An 18,347-nucleotide genomic window follows, 5' to 3' on the forward strand; every position below is an offset into this window, starting at 1 on the left:
CCTTGGCTCTCCTTCAGAATCATACGTGTGCATTTGTCTGTGTGATTCCAGGCCTCCCTGATTTTCCTGAACAGACCTCATCTGGTTTTGCTCATCTTTACGTCTTCAGCATCCAGCACAATGCCTGGCATTAAGGTCACGGCTCCACAGAAATGTCATAAACGCTCGCCAGGGGCGGTGGCTCATGCCTTAATGCCAGCACTTTGGGAGGCTGAGGTGGCATATCACCTGAGGTCAGGAGTTTGAGACCAGCCTGACCAACATAGAGAAACCCTGATTCTACTAAAAATACAAAATTAGCCTGGCGTGATGGCACATGCCTGTAATCCCAGCTACTTGGGAGGCTAAGGCAGAAGAAGCACTAGAACCCGGAAGGCGGAGGCTGTGGTGAGCCGAGACCATGTCATTGCACTCCAGCCTGGGCAACAAGAGCAAAACTCTGTCTCAGAAAAAAAAAGTCATGAACGCACGCAGACGTGCAGGCAGGCATGAATAAATGAATGGTGTGTGAGAAGAGGAGAGCAATCTCCCTGTCCTGGAAGCAGCTTCCTCTCAGGGTGGGGGTGGGGTACAGAGGCAGGGACAGTGATGTCACAACAGGTGGCTGGGATGGAAGGTTCTAGAAGGCTGAATGGGGTAGAAGACCTGTTGTGGAGGGAAACCACCCATCCTCCTGCCTCCCACCACTACCATCACCCTAGCTGGACCAAAAGGGTGACGGGGCTGGGAAGAAGCAGCTCCTGTTCGGGTTTCCAGAAGGGGCTAGCTGTTTATTGTCTCTGCAGGAAGAAGAAAACATCTGAGTGACCAGATGTCTCAGCTCCCGGTGCCTTGCCAGATGGCCAGAGCCACACCTCTCGAAGAGTGACAGGTGCCAGTGGTATGGGAGAAGGACACACATTTTCTTTTCTTTTTTGAGATGGAGTTTTGCTCTTGTTACCCAGGCTGGAGTGCAATGGCGCGATCTCGGCTCACCGCAACCTCCGTCTCCTGGGTTCAGGCAATTCTCCTGCCTCAGTCTCCTGAGTAGCTGGGACTACAGGCACGCGCCACCGTGCCCAGCTAATTTTTTTTGTATTTTTAGTAGAGATGGGGTTTCACCTTGTTGACCAGGATGGTCTCAATCTCTTGACCTCGTGATCCACCCGCCTCAGCCTCCCAAAGTGCTGGGATTACAGGCGTGAGCCACCGCGCCTGGCCTTTCTTTTCTTTTCTTTTCTTTTGAGACAGGGTCTCACTCTGTTGCCTAGGCTGTAGTGCAGTGGCACGATCTCAGCTCACTGCAACCTCCGCCTCCCGGGTTCAAACAGCCCCTTTGCCAGTCCTGTTAAACTCTCTGCTTTTTTGCCTTGCAGTCCTGTGAAGCATGGTTTCTGCAGACCTGAAATGACTGGAACCCCAAAGACTCAAGAAGAACCTAACAATCTTGAAGTAGACATGAGCGAAACACAAGGTATATGGCACTAAACAGTGCGTGGGAAAGAGGGAGGGCACATGGATTCCACAAAGACTCTGAAGAGGAGTCTGGATCTAAAAAGATGTAGCCATTCCTTGCCTGACCCTGCTGGCCCCCACCCCACCTTTTTTTAAAGTTTTTTTGAGACAGCGTCTTGTTCCATCACGCAGGCTGGAGTGCAGTGGTGCAATCATAGCTCACTTTAGCCTCAACCTCCCAGGCTCAGGTGATCCTCTTGCCTCAGCCCTCCAAGTAGCTAGGACTACAGGTGCAAACCACCATGCCCAGCTCTGCATTTTTTGCTGTGTTCCCCAGGCTGGTCTTGAACTCCTGGGCTCAAGCAATCCTCTCACCTTGGCCTCCCAAAGTGCTGGAATTACAGGTGTGGGCCACTGTGGCCAGCCTGGGGACTATTTTCTATTCTTGTTAGGGTGTTGAGGAAGCAGGGCAAGTGGTTCACTTAATTCAGGGCTCTGCTCTACTGGTCATGTGACACTGGGCAAGTTACTTGCTCTTTGGAGGCCTCATTTGCATATCTGAATGATGGGGGCGTTGACAATAGCACCGCCCTGTCAGGATGGTGAGCCGGAGTGGACAGAGTACCCAGGAACCATCCCTGTGGATACGGTGCAGACATGATCATAGTGACCTGTTAACATTAGGTTCCAATCATTTTACTGCCAGAGCTAAATTCAAGGGACATCATGACATCATAGACAGCTTTGATACTGGTGGGCTGGGAGAGGTCCCCAAACGCTGGTGGGACCTCGAACCCAGCTGATGTCCAGACTCTTGACACCACTGTGAGTGAGTTCAAGAAATGAGTCAGAAAATAGTGAAAGTACTGAGGTTTTTGGCAAATAAAATACTTCCTTTTTTTTTTTTAATGAAGTTTTACTCTTGTTGCCCAGGCTGGAGTGCAATGGCTCAATCTTGGCTCACTGCAACCTCAGCCTCCCAGGTTCAAATGATTCTCCTGCCTCAGCCTCTCCAGTAGCTGGGATTTCAGGCATGTGTCACCATGCCCAGCTAATTTTGTATTTTTAGTAGAGACAGGGTTTCTCCATGTTGGTCAGGCTGGTCTCGAACTCCTGACCTCAGGTGATACACCCACCTCAGCCTCCCAAAGTGCTGGCATTAAGGCATGAGCCACCGCCCCTGGCGAGCGTTTATGACATTTTTGTGGAGCCATGACCTTAATGCCAGGCATTGTGCTGGATGCTGAAGATGTAAAGATGAGCAAAACCAGATGAGGTCTGTTCAGGAAAATAAGGGAGGCCTGGAATCACACAGACAAATGCACACGTATGATTCTGAAGGAGACCCAAGGCGTGCTGAGGTCTTGATCACAGGATGTGATCCAGGCAGGGAGTCTGGGAGTGGGCTCTTGAGCTGGGCGCTTGAGGATGCATGGATGTTAGTCCTGCCCTGGTGACGTTCTCTTACGCTTAACAACCTCAATGGCTTAACACAAGTTTGCTCCTTACTCATGTTGTGCCTCTGCCATGCGGAGAGAGGGGGCTACTTCTTGATACTGGCTCCACCATTTTTATGACAGGACAATGGATGATGGTGAATTATACACCGGCTCTCACATCTTCTCCCTGTGAATGACACTCATCATTCACTTCTTACATTTCATTGGCCAAAGCATATGTAGTCTGCTGCCTGTACATTTTACCTTTAAAACAGTCTCTGTAAATGATATTAAATATGTGACTCTAGTTAATGATTTGCATGCAAGGGTGTTTAAGGGTAAAATGAGTCAATAGCTTTGGCTCACTTGGAAATGCATCAAAAAATCAGTTGGGGCCAGGCGTGATGGCGCACGCCTATAATCCCAGTGCTTTGGGAGGCTGAGGCAGGTGGATCACTTGAGGTCAGGAGTTTGAGACCAGCCTGGGCTACATGGTGAAACCTGTCTCTACTAAAAATACAAAAATTAGCTGGACGTGGTGGTGGGTGCCTGTAGTCCCAGCTACTCGGGAAGTTGAGGCAGGAGAATCACTTGAACCCGGGAGGCAGAGGTTGCAGTGAGCCAAGATCACACCACTGCACTCCAGCCTGGGCAACAGAGTGAGACTTCATCTCAAAAATAATAATAATAGTAATAATAAAATGGGGCCGAGTGTAGTGACTCATGCCTGTAATCCCAGTACTTTGAGAAACTGAGGCAGGAGGATTGTTTGAGCCCAGAAGTTTGAGATCAGCCTCAGAAACACAGTAAAACCCCATCTCTATAAAAACATTAAAAAATAAATTAGCAGGCTGGGCGCGGTGGCTCACGCCTATAATCCCAGCACTTTGGGAGGCCGAGGTGGGTGGATCACGAGGTCAAGAGATCGAGACCATTCTGGTCAACATGGTGAAACCCCATCTCTACTAAAAATACAAAAATTAACTGGGCATGGTGGTGCGCGCCCGTAGTCCCAGCTACTCGGGAGGCTGAAGCAGGAGAATTGCTTGAACCCAGAAGGCGGAGGTTGAGGTGGGCCGAGATCGCGCCATTGCACTCCACTCTGGGTAACAACAGTGAAACTCCGTCTCAAAATAAATAAATAAATAAATAAATACATAATAAATTAGCTAGACATGGTGCTCTCGACTATTTGGGAGGCTGAGGTGGGAGGATGGCTTGAGCCTAGAGGTCAAAGTTGCAATGAGCTGATTGTGCCACTGCACTCCAGCCTGCTGACAGAGCAAGACTGTATCAAAAGAAAGAAGGAAGGAAGGAAGAAAAGAAGGAAGGAAAGAAGGAAGGAAGGAAGATGAACATAAGAAAGATAGCAGGATAGACGTGTGATAAAAGAAGCAGGAAAATGCTTGCGGTCGTAGAATGCAGGTGTTGGGTAAGAGAGTGTTTGGTATACGATCCATTTCGACTTATTAACAATTTGCAGGGGGAATGAAACAATAAAGAGAAAGGAAGTTTGACTAGCCCCTGTTCACCACATAGCTTCACCCTAAAAGGGGATTAATTCAACTCTCGGCACCTTAGGCCCAAAAAGACACCAATAACTCCCACCCCTCCAAAGTTACTAAAGAAATAAAAACATTTGCCACCCAACTCTGGTGATTGTTTGCAGTAACTCCTAGGCTGTGGACTACCTGCCAGGATGGAGAAGTCCTTCTGAGGCTGTCCAAACACGGACCAGGCCATGAGACCCCGATGACCATCCCTGAATTTTTTCGAGAGTCAGTCAACCGATTTGGAACTTATCCAGCCCTCGCATTCAAGAACAGTAAAAAATGGGGAGTTCTGAATTTCAACCAGTACTACAAGGCTTGTTGGAAGGCTGCGAAATCTTTCATCAAAGTAAGATCCATTCATTCATTCTCCTTTGGTCAACCATTCATTCTGAATAGGTAATACACATACATACATGTACGAAATTCACAGGACTCCAAAAGATACGAAGGTTAACTAGTGAAAAATTTCCCTCTGATTCATGAGCCTCAGCCACCCAGTTCCTCTCCATGGAAACAGCCACCATTGCCAATTTTTTGTGTTTTGGGAAATAAATTATGTGTATATATATATATATATATATAAAATATGATTTTTATATATGCAAATTTTTACACACCCATGGTTCTCCATCTTTCATTTGTCCCTTAACATAGTATCTCTATGTATTAGTTAGTTACTGCTGCATAACAAATTGTCCCAAAAACATGGTGACTTGAAATGACAAACATTTATCATCTCACAGTTTCTGTGGGTTGAGAATTTAGGAGCTACTTTGAAATTGGGTGGTTCTGGCTCCAGATCTCTCATGAGGTTGCAGCCAAGCTATCAGCTGGGGCTATCTCATCTGAAGGCTCAACTGGGGCTGGAGGCTTTACTTCCAAGCTTACTTACCTAGATTGTTGGTTATTGGCAGGAAGTCTCAGTTCCTCATTCCACGGCCTTCACAGAATTGCTTCAGTGTCCTCACAGCACGGCTACCAGTCGCCCCTAGAATAAATGATACAAAAGAAAGAGGGAACAAGGCTGGGGACAGTGGCTCGTATCTATAATCCTAGTGCTTTGGGACACTGAAGCAGGAGGATCACTGAGCCCAGGAGTTCAAGACCAGCCTGGGCAACATAGTGAGACCCTGGTCTCTACAAAAAGTACAAAAATTAACCAGGTGCGGTGGCACATGCCTGTAGTCTCAGCTATCAGGAGGGTGAGGTGGGAGGATCACTTGAGCCTGGGAGGTCAAGGCTGTAGTGACAGGTGATTGCACCACTGCACTCCAGCTTGAACAATAGAGTGAGACCATGTCTTAAAGAAAAAAAAGAGAACCATGTGCTTGTGCTGGGTTTCTTCTTGGTGGCCCCACCCTCATACCATGTCACTGTGGAGCTGGTTCATCTCTCCTGAAACTGTCCCCTCTAGTCATGTTCTCAGTTCCATGCAGTTAAAGGTCCCCCTCCTCCCCTAAATCGTGGGGACCTGGCGAAGCATGGTGGCTCATGCCTATAATCCCAGCACTTTGAGAGGCCAAGGCGGGTGGATCGCCTGAGGTCAGGAGTTCCAGGCCAGCCTGGACTACATGGTGAAACCCCATCTATACTAAAAATACAAAAATTTGGCTGGGTGTGGTGGCTCACACCTGTAATCCCAGCACTTTGAGAGGCTGAGGTTGGTGGATCACCCAAGGTCAGGAGTTCCAGACCAGCCTGGCCAACATGGCAACACCCTGTCTCTACAAAAAAATAGCTGGGTGTGGGGGTGTGTGCCTGTAACCCCAGCTACTTGGGAGGCTGAGGCAGGGAGAATTGCTTGAACCCGGGAGGTGGAGGTAGCACTGAGCTGAGATTGAGCCGTTGCACTCTAGCCTGGGTAACAGAGCTAGACCCTGTCTCAAAACAAAGAAACAAACAAAAAATTAGCCAGGTATGGTGGCACATGCCTGTAGTCCCAGCTACTCCGAAGGCTGAGGCAGGAGAATCACTTGAACCAGGGAGGCGGAGTTTACAGTGAGCTGAGATCATGCCATTGCACTCCAGCCTGGGTGAGACTCCATCTCAAAACAAAGAAACAAGAAAAAAACACCTTGGAGACCCAAATAGAAATTAATCAGTCTGACTATGCATTAATAAAAACACACGCTGTCCATGGTGAAGACAGTCTTTTGGTCACTGAAACACTTGGCAACTCAATCTGAAGCACCAGCAGACAGACGCCTTCCAAATGGTCCCTTTTCCCCAAGAACAGCAGATCATTGCCAGCCTTGATTCTGTATGACTAAAAGAGCCAACGATGTTGGCTGGCGGCACCCAGAACAAAGAGCAAGTTTTCCCCTAAAGATGGTCACTTTCGCCAAGTGCAGTGGCTCATGCCTATAATCCTAGCACTTTGGGAGGCCGAGGCGGGTGGATCACAAGGTCAAGAGATCGAGACCATCCTGGTCAACAAGGTGAAACCCCGTCTCTACTAAAAATACAAAAATTAGCTGGGCATGCTGGTGCGCGCCTGTAGTCCCAGCTACTCGGGAGGCTGAGGCAGGAGAATTGCTTGAACCCAGAAGGTGGAGGTTGCGGTAAGTCGAGATTGTGCCATTGCACTCCGGGGTGGGTAATAACAGCAAAACTCCTTCTCAAAAAAAGAAAAAAAAAGATGGTCACTTTCGTTTCTGAGTTTCCTGGTTCGTTCTCAACCACATTCAGGACAAGCCTGTACCTTTACATGTGCAACATTTTTTTTTTGAGACAGCGTCTCGCTCTGTCACCCAGGCTGGAATGCAGTGGCGCCATCTCGTCTCACTGCAACCTCTGCCTCGTGGGTTCAAGAGATTCTCCTGTATCAGCCTCTTGAGTAGCTGGGATTACAGGTGCCTGCCATGATGCCCGGCTAATAGGTGGGGTTTTACCATGTTGCCCAAACTGGTCTAGAAGTCCTGACCTCAGGTGATCTGCCCGCCTTGGCCTCCCAAAGTGCTTGGGTTACAGGCATGAACCACCGCCCCCAACCTACCTGTGCAACTTATCACGATTATCTGATATCACTCCTTGAGTACTTTCATTAAAAATAAAAATAAATTCACACCCTTCAAGATAGCTATGATTTTAAAAATAGCAAAACACAACACGTGTTGGGGAGGATATGGAAAAGCTGGAGGACTCCTCGAGCAATGCTGGTGGGAATGTAACGTGGTGCTGCCACCGTGGAAAACAGTCTAGCAGTTTCTTAAAAAACATGTAAACAGAGAATTACTGTATGATTCGGCAATCCTGCTTCTGGGTTTTAGCAACAACAACAACCAAAATGAAAGCCAGGGACATGGAGAGTTATCTGTAGACTCAGGTTCATAGCAGCATTACTCACAAGAGCCAGAGGGTGGAAGAATGGATGAACACCATGTAGTCCGCCCACAGGAGGGAAACCGATTCAGCCACAAAAAGGAAGGAAGTTCTGACACAACGCTACAACATGGATGAACCCTGAGGACATCACACTCAGTGAAGTAAGCCAGACACAAAAGGACGAATCCTGTGTGATTTCACTCCTAGGAGGTCCTTAGACTCATTAGATTCACAGATACGGAAAGTAGAATGGGAGGTGCCAGGGGCTGGGGAAGGGGATAGGGAGTGTTTTTTGCTTTGCTTTTTTTGGTGTGTTTTTTTTTTTTTTTTTTTGAGACGGAGTCTTGCTCTGTCACCCAGGCTGGAGTGCAGTGGTACAGTCTTGGATCACTGCAACCTCCGCCTCCCCAGTCCAAGCGATTCTTCTGCCTCAGCTTCCTGAGTAGCTGAGACTATAGGCACATGCCACAATGCCCAGCTAATTTTTTGTATTTTTAGTAGAGACAGGGGTTGCCATGTTAGCTGGGATGGTCTCAATCTTGTGACCTCGTGATCCGCCCACCTCGGCCTCCCAAAGTGCCGGAATGACAGGCATGAGCCATTTCGCCTGGCTGGGAGTGAGTGTTTTTTTACAAACAGAGTTTCAGTTTAGGAAGAGGAGGAAGTTCTGGAGATGAATGGTGGAGTTGCTTGTACAACCACGTGAATGTGCTTAGTGTCACTGAACGGCACTCTTAAACATGGTGAAAACGGGCTGAGTGTGGTGGATTATGGGCGTGAGCACTTTGGGAGGTCGAAGTGGGAGGATTGCTTGAGGTCAGGAGTTCGAGACCAGCCTGGCCAACATGGTGAAATGCTGTCTCTGCTAAAAATACAAAAATTAGCCAGGCATGGTGGTGCGTGCCTGTAATCCTAACTACTCAGGAGGCTGAGGCAGGAGAATCGCTTGAACCTGGGAGGTGGAGGTTGCAGTGAGCGGAGTTCGAGCCATTGCACTTCAGCCTGGGCGACAGAGCAAGTCTCTGTCAAAAAAAAAAAAAGGCGAAAACGATAAATTCCATGTTATATGTATTTTACCACAATAAATAAAATAACGCAAAACATAAAAAGAAAAATAATACATGGTGTGTTATGCAGAGGAAGGTAAACAAACCTCCCATAGTCACAAAAATTAAAAATATTACATGAGTTTAGGCTCAACACTGTCTCCCACCCTGTGCGGCTATTTTTGTTTTGGTGAGTTTTGAAACAGGGTCTCTCTCTGTTCCCCAGGGTGGAGTGCGGTGGTGCAATCATAGCTCACTGCAGCCTTGAACTCTAGGGCTCAAGAGCTCCTCCTACCCCCGACTCCCAAGTATCCAGGACGACAGGTGGGCACCACCATGCCCTGCGAACTTTTCTACTTTGTAAAGACAGGGGGGTCTCACTTTGCTGTCCAGACTGGGGTCGAACTTCTGGCCTGAAGCAATTCTCCCACCTTAGCCTCCCCAAGTACTGGGATTACAGGCATGAGCCACTGCGCCCGGCTCCACGTGACTACATTTGACTCTACCGTCACATGTCCTCATGATCTGAGGTCTCCGTGTTTATGTTTTTTCTGTTTGTTTTTTCCTTCTCAGCTGGGCTTGGAGCGTTTCCATGGAGTTGGCATCCTGGGGTTTAACTCTGCGGAGTGGTTTATCACTGCTCTCGGCGCCATCCTAGCCGGGTAAGATCATTGGCTTGGTTCGTGATTTTCTTTCTTTCTTTTTATTTTACTATAGTTTAAGTTCTGGGGTACCTGTGCAGATCGTGCAGGTTTGATACATAGGTGTACACGTGCCATGATGGTGGTTTCCTGCATTCATCACCCTGTCATCTACATGAGGTACTTCTAATGCTATCCCTCCCCAATCCCTCCACCCTCTGCTATTCCTCCGATAGCCCCCCACCCCCTAGTCCCTGGTGTGTGATGTTCCGCTCCCTGTGTCTGTGTTCTCATTGTTCAACACCCACTTACAAGTGAGAACATGCGGTGTTTGGTTTTCTGTTCTTGTGTCAGTTTGCTAAGAATGATGGTTTTCAGTTTCATCCATGTCCCTGCACATAAACTCATCCTTTTTTATGGCTGCAAAACCTCTCGATTTTCTGCAGCTGAACAACTTCTCGCAGACAAAATAATAATCACAGATAGCATTTAGAGGTTTCTGATTATGTGCCGAAGCACTGTGCTCCATGCGCATGATCCCGTAAAAATCTCAGGACAGCAGTGTGAAGTGGGTCCTATCATCCCCGATTTACAGATGAGGAAACTGAAACTCATACAGCCAGTGGGCAGCAGGGCCAGCATCCTGCTCTAAAAATAAAAATTTTTAAAAAAATGGTTTTTTAAACCTATTAAACAGCTGGGTGTGGTGGCTCACGCCTGTAATCCCGGCACTTTGGGAGGCTGAGGTGGGGCAAATCACCTGAGGTCAGGAGTTTGAGACCAGCCTGGTCAACATGGCAAAACCCCCCACCTCTACTAAAACAAATACAAAAATTAGCTGGGTGTGGTAGTGGGTGCCTGTAATCCTTGCTACTTGGGAGGCTGAGGTAGGAGAATTGCTTGAACCCAGGATGTGGAGATTGCAGTGAGCCGAGATCGCGCCATTGCACTCCAGCCTGGGCAACAGAGAAAGACTCTGTCTCAAAAACAACAACAGCCCCAAAACCCAGCTCTTCTCTCAAACACACACACACACACACACACACACAAGGGAATTCCTCTAGTTACGTTACCTGGGAGTGAGGGAGGGGCCGGGATACCCCGACATTAACCTCCATGGCATTCACTGTGTTTTGTTCACCTCTGGGGGCTGCTTTACCAGATGACTCAGTCTTTAAATAAATGATGATAATCCAGTCCAGATGCTACCTTACTTTGGGGTTTCTGTGAGACAGGGTCTCGCTCTGTCACCCAGGCTGTAGGGCAGTGGCGCAATCATTGCTCACTGCAGCCTTAAAGTTCTGGGCTCAAGCCATCCTCCCACCTCAGCCTCCAGAGTAACTGTGACTATGAGCACATGCCACCACACCCAGCTAATTTTTTTTGTACAGATGGGTCTTGCTATGTTGCCCAGGCTGTAATCGTGAAATAAAAAAGGTAAAAATAAAATACTCATTTTTTTTTTTTTTTTTATGGAGTCTCACTCTGTCTCCAGGTGGAAGTGCAGTGGTGCGATCTCGGCTCACTGCAACCTCCACCTCCCAAGTTCAAGTGATTCTCCTGCCACAGGTGCGCACTACCATGCCTGGCTAATTTTTTGTATTTTAGTAGAGAGGAGGGTTTCACCATGTTGGCCAGGCTGGTCTCGAACTCCTGACCTCACGATCCACCTGCCTTGGCCTCCCAAAGTGCTGGGATTATAGGTGTGAGCCATCACGCCCAGCCTAAAATACTGATTTCTTTTTGAGCTGGTAATTCTACCTTTGGGAATTTTACTTAAAGAAACAAAACCGGCCAGGCGCGGTGGCTCACGCCTGTAATCCCAGCACTTTGGGAGGCTGAGGCGGGTGGATCACGAGATCAAGAGATCGAGACCATCCTGGTCAACATGGTGAAACCCCGTCTCTACTAAAAATACAAAAATTAGCTGGGCATGGTGGCGCGTGCCTGTAATCCCAGCTACTCAGGAGGCTGAGGCGGGAGAATTGCCTGAACCCAGGAGGTGGAGGCTGCGGTGATCCGAGATCGCGCCATTGCACTCCAGCCTGGGTAACAACAGCGAAACTCTGTCTCAAAAAAAAAAAAAAAAAAAAAAAGATAAGAAACAAAACCAAAACATGAATATATTTTGGCTTATGCACAAAAATGCTTCTTAGAAGTGTTGCTAGTGATGGCAAAAAGTCGGGAACAACGTAAGTGTCCCACAGCTGGGGGTTACACCATGAAATGCCTTCTGGATGGAATTCTGGGTAATATTTTGAAATGATGGCTCTGAAGAGCACATTTTAAACATTGTTTTTATGTCAGAGGTGACAAAGCAGCTATCCAAATCTTTACACACTGTATGGTTACAACTACATTTAAAATTTAAAATACCAACTATTAATATACCAATTGTTGCTGGTCACTCTTACCACACGATATTGACTGCTCATGGTAGCCCTTTGAAGTGGGCGCCATCATGATCCCCAGTAGTAATGATGGTGACGATAATCTGGGACCAATAGGGGTTAAGGGTCTTCCCCAGAATCATGCTGCCATTGGCTAAAGACCCTGAGATCTGAGCTCAAGTTTGTTCAACTCAAGATTAATGATAATAATAACAACAGCAGCAGCAGCAGCAGCCATGACAAAATTCAGGGGCTGGGTGCAGTGATTCACACCTGTAATCCCAGCACTTTGGGAGGCTGAGGTGGGAGCATCACCTTAACCCACGAGTTCAAGACCAGCCTGGGCAACATAGCAAGATTCTGTCTCCAAAAAAAAGTTTTTAAAATTAGCCAGGTGTGGTGGTGTGTGCCGGCGGTTCCAACTACTTGGGAGGCAGAGGTGGGAGGATGGTCTGAGCCCAAGAAGTCGAAACTGCAGTGAACTATCATCACACTGGGCAACAGAGTGAGACCCTGTCTCTTAAAAAAAAAAAAAATAGAGAGAGAGGGAGAGAGAGAAAAGAGAAAAAAGAAATTGAGGGTGGTGACTAGAAAGAAATATTAATGTTAAATCTCATCATTGACATTAAGAACACCCTAATATGTGATATTCTATTTTCCAAATTTTTATGAGCATATACTAACCCTGTCTTGACAGTAAGTTGAAATATACATGTATATATATGCATATGGTTTTTTGAAACAGAGTCTCACTCTGTTGCCCAGGCTGCAGTGCAGTGGTGTGATCTCAGCTCATCACAACTTCCGCCTCCTGGGTTCAAGTGATTCTCCTGCCTTGGACTCCCGAGTAGCTGGGACTAGTGGCATGCACCATGGCCAGCTAAATTTAGTATTTTTGGTAGAGACGGGATTTCTCCATGTTGCCCAGGCTGGTCTCAAACTCCTAACCTTAGGTGATCCACCAGCCTTGGCCTCCCAAAGTGCTGGGATTACAGGCGTGAGCCACTGTGCCTGGCCTAGAATAAATTTTAATAAAGAGATATGTCCCCATTTTAGGACTGAATGGCAAGACAGTGTCATGCAGTGATTGGGCTCTGGTGTCACATTAGACCCAAGTTCAAATCTTGGGTCGTCTGCTATTTTGTGTTCTGTATGAATGGGCAGGAAAGCAACACACCTCCATGCCTCACAGAGCTGTTATGAAGATTCAGTAAGATGATGCTCCATAAGCACAGTGTATGTGCCATAAGCAAATAGTATGTGCTTAAAAATGGTGATGAGTAACCAGTTCAGATCATTGTAATGTGCCTCATTCTCTGCCGTATGAAAAGCACTAGATCAACGGAGCAGGAAGCCCAGAAATAGCTCCATGCGTACATGGTCACTGGCTTCCAACAAAGACACCAGAGTAATCCAGTGGTGCTGGACCAACTGGATATTTGTATGGAAAAATAGACCAGCCCTGATCCCTACCTCACATCATATCCAAAAATTAAATTGAGATGGATTACAGACCAAATCATACAAATTAAATTCTAAAGCTTCTAGAAAAAGGAAATCGCAGAATGGTTTCACAGTATGTAGGTAGCCAAAGATTTCTTAGACAGGATGCAGAGAGCAAAAGGCATAAGAGGAAAGATTGCCAAATAGGAATTTATTAGCATTAAAAACGCCTGCTTATTAAAAGACACCAACAAGAGGAACAGTTGCTGAGTGTGGGTGGCTCAGGCCTGGAATCCCAGCACTTTGCAAGGTAGGGATGGGTGAATCACTGGAGGCCAGGAGTTCGAGACCAGCCTGGGCAACATGGTGAAACCCCTTCCCTACAAAAAATACAAAAATCAGCCAGGTGTGGTGGTGCATGACTATAATCCCAGCTACTCAGGAGGCTGAGGCAGGAGAATTGGTTGAGTCTAAGAGATGGAGGTTGCAGTAAGCTGAGATTGCACCACTGCACTCTAGCCTGGGTGACAGAGCTAGACCCTGTAGAAAGAAAGAAAGAGAAAAAAAAAGAAAGGAAGGAAGAAAGGAAGGTAGAAAAACAAAGAAGGGGAGAGAGAGAGTGAGGGAGGGAGGGAGAGAAAGAGGGAAGGAGAGAGGGAGGGAAGGAAGGAAGGAAGGAAAGAAAGAGAGAGAGAAAGAAAGGGAGAGAGAAAGGAAAGGCAAACTGTATACTTGGAGAAAATATTCATAAAACTCAAATCTGACCAAGGACTGGTATCTAAGATATATAAAGAAATTCTGTAACTCAGTAATATAAGACCAAAAAAAAAAAAAAAAATCGAAAGGGGCAAAGAAATGCCACAAAGGGAAGTAGCCAAAAGGCTCAGTATCATTAGCCACTGGGAAATACAAATTAAAAGCACAAGACAATGCCACCTGCTGTGAATGATGGGGACTGGGGCTGAGTGAGGAGTTCAGATCCCAGGTCTAACACCTACCTACTATGTAATCGTGGACGAGTGACTTCACTGCTGGACCCTTGCTTTCCTCATCTGTAAAATGGGGTGTTGTAAGTGTCCCACGACCTACGACATAATGACATCGTAGTAGCTGTCACTCATCATCATCGTCATTTTGTTGTCTTCATGGTTAAGGTAGGGAGGAAGGGAAGCTGGCGCGGTGACAGCAAACTTAGGGACTTGCCTACAAACCTTTCCTCTCTCTTGACCTTCCAGACCATTCCGCCTTTAAGCTATGTGTGGATGCACACACAAACCTGTTTTCTTTTCCCAGGGGCCTTTGTGTGGGTATTTATGCCACCAACTCTGCCGAGGCTTGTCAATATGTCATCACTAATGCCAAAGTGAACATCTTGCTGGTTGAGAACGATCAACAGTTGGAGAAAATCCTTTCGGTAAACCCTGCAAAAGCCAGCCAGGGGGACCTCAGGGCTCTGGGCAGGTGTCTTTTCTTCCCAGGTAGATTCTCAGGATAAGATAGGGCCATGCACCAGGCCAGCAGGAGTCCTCCATAACTTCATTAGTATATGTGGTGAAGCTGATCTTTGGAGGAGCAGAGTGAAGTGGAAGAGTTTGATTTCCAATTCATATTAACTTAGTTTATTTAATACTCAGTCTTCTTTTTATTTTTAATTTTGAGACAGGGTCTCCCTCTGTTCCCCAGCCTGGAGTGCAATGTTGTGATCATAGCTCACCGTAGCCTTCAACTCCTGGTCTCAACTGATCCTTCCACCTCAGCCCTCTCAGTAGCTGGGACCATGTATCATGTACCACCACACTGGGCTAACTTTTAAAACATGTTTTGGGCTGGGTGTGGTGGCTCATGCCTGTGATCCCAACCCTTTTGGGATGCCACGGCAGGCAGATCACCTAAGGTCAGGAGTTTGAGACTAGCCTGGCCAACTGAAACTCCATCTCTACCAAACCCACAAAATGGCTGTGTGTGGTGGCTCACACCTGCTAACCCAGCACTTTGGGAGGCCGAGGCGGGTGGATCACGAGGTCAAGAGATCGAGACCATCCTGGCTAACATGGCGAAAACTCGTCTCTACTAAAAATACAAAATTAGCTGGCATAGTGGCACATGCCTGTAATCCCAATTACTCAGGAGGCTGAGGTGGGAGAATGGCTTGAACCTGGGAAGTGGACGTTACAGTGAGCCCACATTGTGCCACTGCACTCCAGCCTGGGTGACAGAGCAAGACGGTGTCTCAGAAAAAAAAAAGTTGGGGGGGGGGGGCGGACTGGAGTTCCTGGAGAGACCTTAGGATACCCAACCCAGCTTTAGTCTTTCCCAGGGCTGGCTTGACATGAGGCCCACAGGGAACTTTCTTTCAGATTCCACAGAGCAGGCTGGAGCCCCTAAAAGCGATCATCCAGTACAGACTGCCAGTGAAGAACAGCAACAATTTGTACTCTGTAAGTGTGGGAGGTGCGCACTGGGGCAAGGGGAGGGCGGGGCCTTGCAAGAAAGTGGGCGTAGCCTAAGGTAGTGGAATGTGAGCAGAGGGAGGGGGTGGTACCTGGCAAGGACAGGAATTCTCAAAGCAAGTAGGTGGGGCTCTGAAGAGAAGTAAAAGGTGAGGAAAGGAAGTAGGTGGGGCCTTGTGAGGGAAGCGGGTGTGAACTTTCAAAGGATGTGAAAGGTGAGCTGAGGGTAGGGGTGAGTCCTTACAAGGGAAGTGGGTGTGACCTTTCAAAGAAAGTGGGAGGTGAGCAAAGAGAGGGGGTGGGGCCTGGCAAGGGAAGTGGGTGGGGCTTTGGAAAGGGATGTGGGTGGACCTTCCCAAATGTAGTAAGGTGGGCTTTACAAAGGGAGTACAGTGGTGTGATCTCGGCTCAATGCAACCTCTGACTCCCAGGTTCAAGCGATTCTCCTGCCTCAGCCTCCTGAGTAGCTGGGATTACAGGCGCCCACCGCCATGCCCAGCTAATTTTTGTATTTTTAGTAGAGACGGGGTTTCACCATGCTGGCCAGGTGGATCTCAAACTCTGACCTCGTGATCCACCCACCTCGGCCTTCCAAAGTGCTGGGATTACAGACATGAGCCACTGCGCCCAGTCAAGGTGCCTCTATCTTTAAGTCAGTGCATTGCCCTCACAGAACCTTGTTGGGGGATCAGTGGTAGAATTGATACTCAGTCGATACAACCCAAGAGTTCACTTTGAGGCACCGAATTCTGTCATAGTCAAGAGCACAGGCTCTGGAATCAGACCTTTGGTTTGAATGTTAGTTCCTCTCTTCACTTGCCTTAAGTAATCTGCCTTGGGCAAGTAATCTGCCACCCGGGAGCCTCAACTTCCTCATCTGCCAGAGTGAGGCAATGTATTGATTATCAATAAGGGTGCCTTTGGTCGCAAGTGACAAAAGCCTGACCCCAAATAGCTTAAGCAAAAAAAAAAGGATAATTTGTTAGACCACGCAACTACAGTTCAGGGCGTGGATTTCAGGCATGGCTGGAACCAGGGGCTCAAAGAATGTGCCCAGGGTCTATTTTACTTTCTCAATTTCTTGGCTTTCCAGCCTTGCTTTCTTGCATAGTCCTGAGATGGTTTAGCAGCTCTCAGAGCTACATCTTGACTCATCCACAGCCTGTCTCAGAATTCCCAGGTAGTCTTCATCTTCATTGTGATTGGACCACTGGAGGTCACATGCCCAGACTTGATCCCATCACCATAACCCAGGCGGATAGAATAGTTTAAGCATGATACTGGTACCAAAACAGAGATACAGACCAATGGAACAGAATAGAGGCCTTGGAGGCAACACCACACATCTACAACCATCTGATCTTTGACAAACCTCACAAAAACAAGGAATGGGGAAAGGATTCCCTGTTTAATAAATGGTGTTGGGAAAGCTGGCTAGCCATGTGCAGAAAGCAGAAACTGGACCCCTTCCTGACACCTTACACTAAAATTAATTCCAGATGGATTAAAGATTTAAACATAAGACCTAACACCATAAAAACCCTAGAAGAAAAGCTAGGCAAAACCATTCAGGACATAGGCGCAGGCAAGGACTTCATGACTAAAACACCAAAAGCACCGGCAACAAAAGCCAAAATAGACAGACGGGACCTAACTAAACTCCAGGGCTTCTGCAAGGCAAAAGAAACAGTCATTAGAGTGAATCAGCAACCAACAGAATGGGAAAAAATTTTTGCAATCTACCCATCTGACAAAGGGCTAATATCCAGAATCTACAAATAACTAAAACAGATTTACAAGAAAAAAACAAACAAGCCCATTCAAAAGTAGGCAAAGGATATGAACAGACATTTTACAAAAGAAGACATATATGAGGCCAACAAACATATGAAAAAATGCTCATTGTCACTGGTCATTAGAGAAATGCAAATCAAAACTACATTGAGATACCATCTCACAGCAGTCAGAATGGCGATCATTAAAAAATCTGGAGACAACAGATGCTGGAGAGGATGTGGAGAAATAGGAACACTTTAACACTGTTGGTGGGAGTGTAAATTAGTTCAACCATTGTGGAAGACAGTGTGGTGATTCCTCAAGGACCTAGAAATAGAAATTCCATTTGACCCAACAATCCCATTACTGGGTATATATCCAAAGGATTATAAATTGTTCTATTATAAGGACACATGCACACAAATGTTCATTGCAGCACTGTTTACAATAGCAAAGACTTAGAACCAACCCAAATGCCCATCGATGATAGACTGGACAGGGAAAATGTGGCACATATACACCATGGAATATTATGCAGCCATAAAAACTGATGAGTTCGTGTCCTTTGTAGGGACATGGATGAACCTGGAAACCATCATTCTCAGCAAAATGACACAAGAACAGAAAATCAAACAACGCATGTTCTCACTCATAGGCGGGTGTTGAACAATGAGAACACATGGACACAGGGAGGGAAGCATCACACACTGGTGTCTGTGAGGGGGGAACTAGAGAGGGACAGCGAGGGGGTGGGGAGTTGGGGAGGGATAATATGGGGAGAAATGTCAAATATAAGTGATGGGGAGGAAGGCAGCCAACTACATTGCCATGTATGTACCTATGCGACAATC

General features: G+C 47.1%; 2 protein-coding genes across 8 annotated transcripts in view; one reads left to right on the top strand and one right to left on the bottom strand.

Annotated features, from left to right (window-relative positions):
* The window catches only part of RFX2 (regulatory factor X2), a 208,254-nt gene that overhangs the window by 159,884 nt on the left and 30,023 nt on the right, over positions 1-18,347 (bottom strand). For both annotated transcript variants that reach the window (XM_054249415.2, XM_035286199.3), the window contains one exon: positions 5,319-5,414. The gene's annotated coding sequence lies outside the window, so the exon portion shown is untranslated. The remainder of the gene's footprint in view (positions 1-5,318; positions 5,415-18,347) is intronic.
* ACSBG2 (acyl-CoA synthetase bubblegum family member 2) overlaps positions 634-18,347 on the top strand; it is a 43,267-nt gene continuing 25,553 nt past the window's right edge. For 4 of the 6 annotated variants that reach the window (XR_013531019.1, XM_035286188.3, XM_078360289.1 and 1 more), the window contains exons 1-6: positions 634-871; positions 1,356-1,453; positions 4,543-4,772; positions 9,370-9,458; positions 14,564-14,684; positions 15,628-15,708. Coding sequence is in view for 4 of the 6 variants with exons in the window: in XM_035286188.3 (XP_035142079.1) it covers positions 1,387-1,453; positions 4,543-4,772; positions 9,370-9,458; positions 14,564-14,684; positions 15,628-15,708 (588 nt within the window). In the remaining 2 variants the exon portion in view is untranslated. Of the gene's footprint in view, positions 872-1,355; positions 1,454-4,542; positions 4,773-7,695; positions 7,912-9,369; positions 9,459-14,563; positions 14,685-15,627; positions 15,709-18,347 lie in introns of all 6 variants that reach the window. The other 2 variants (XM_078360290.1, XM_078360291.1) reach the window with 2 other exon arrangements.

Source organism: Callithrix jacchus, chromosome 22, assembly GCF_049354715.1.
Source record: "Callithrix jacchus isolate 240 chromosome 22, calJac240_pri, whole genome shotgun sequence".
Lineage (NCBI taxonomy): Eukaryota > Metazoa > Chordata > Mammalia > Primates > Cebidae > Callithrix > Callithrix jacchus.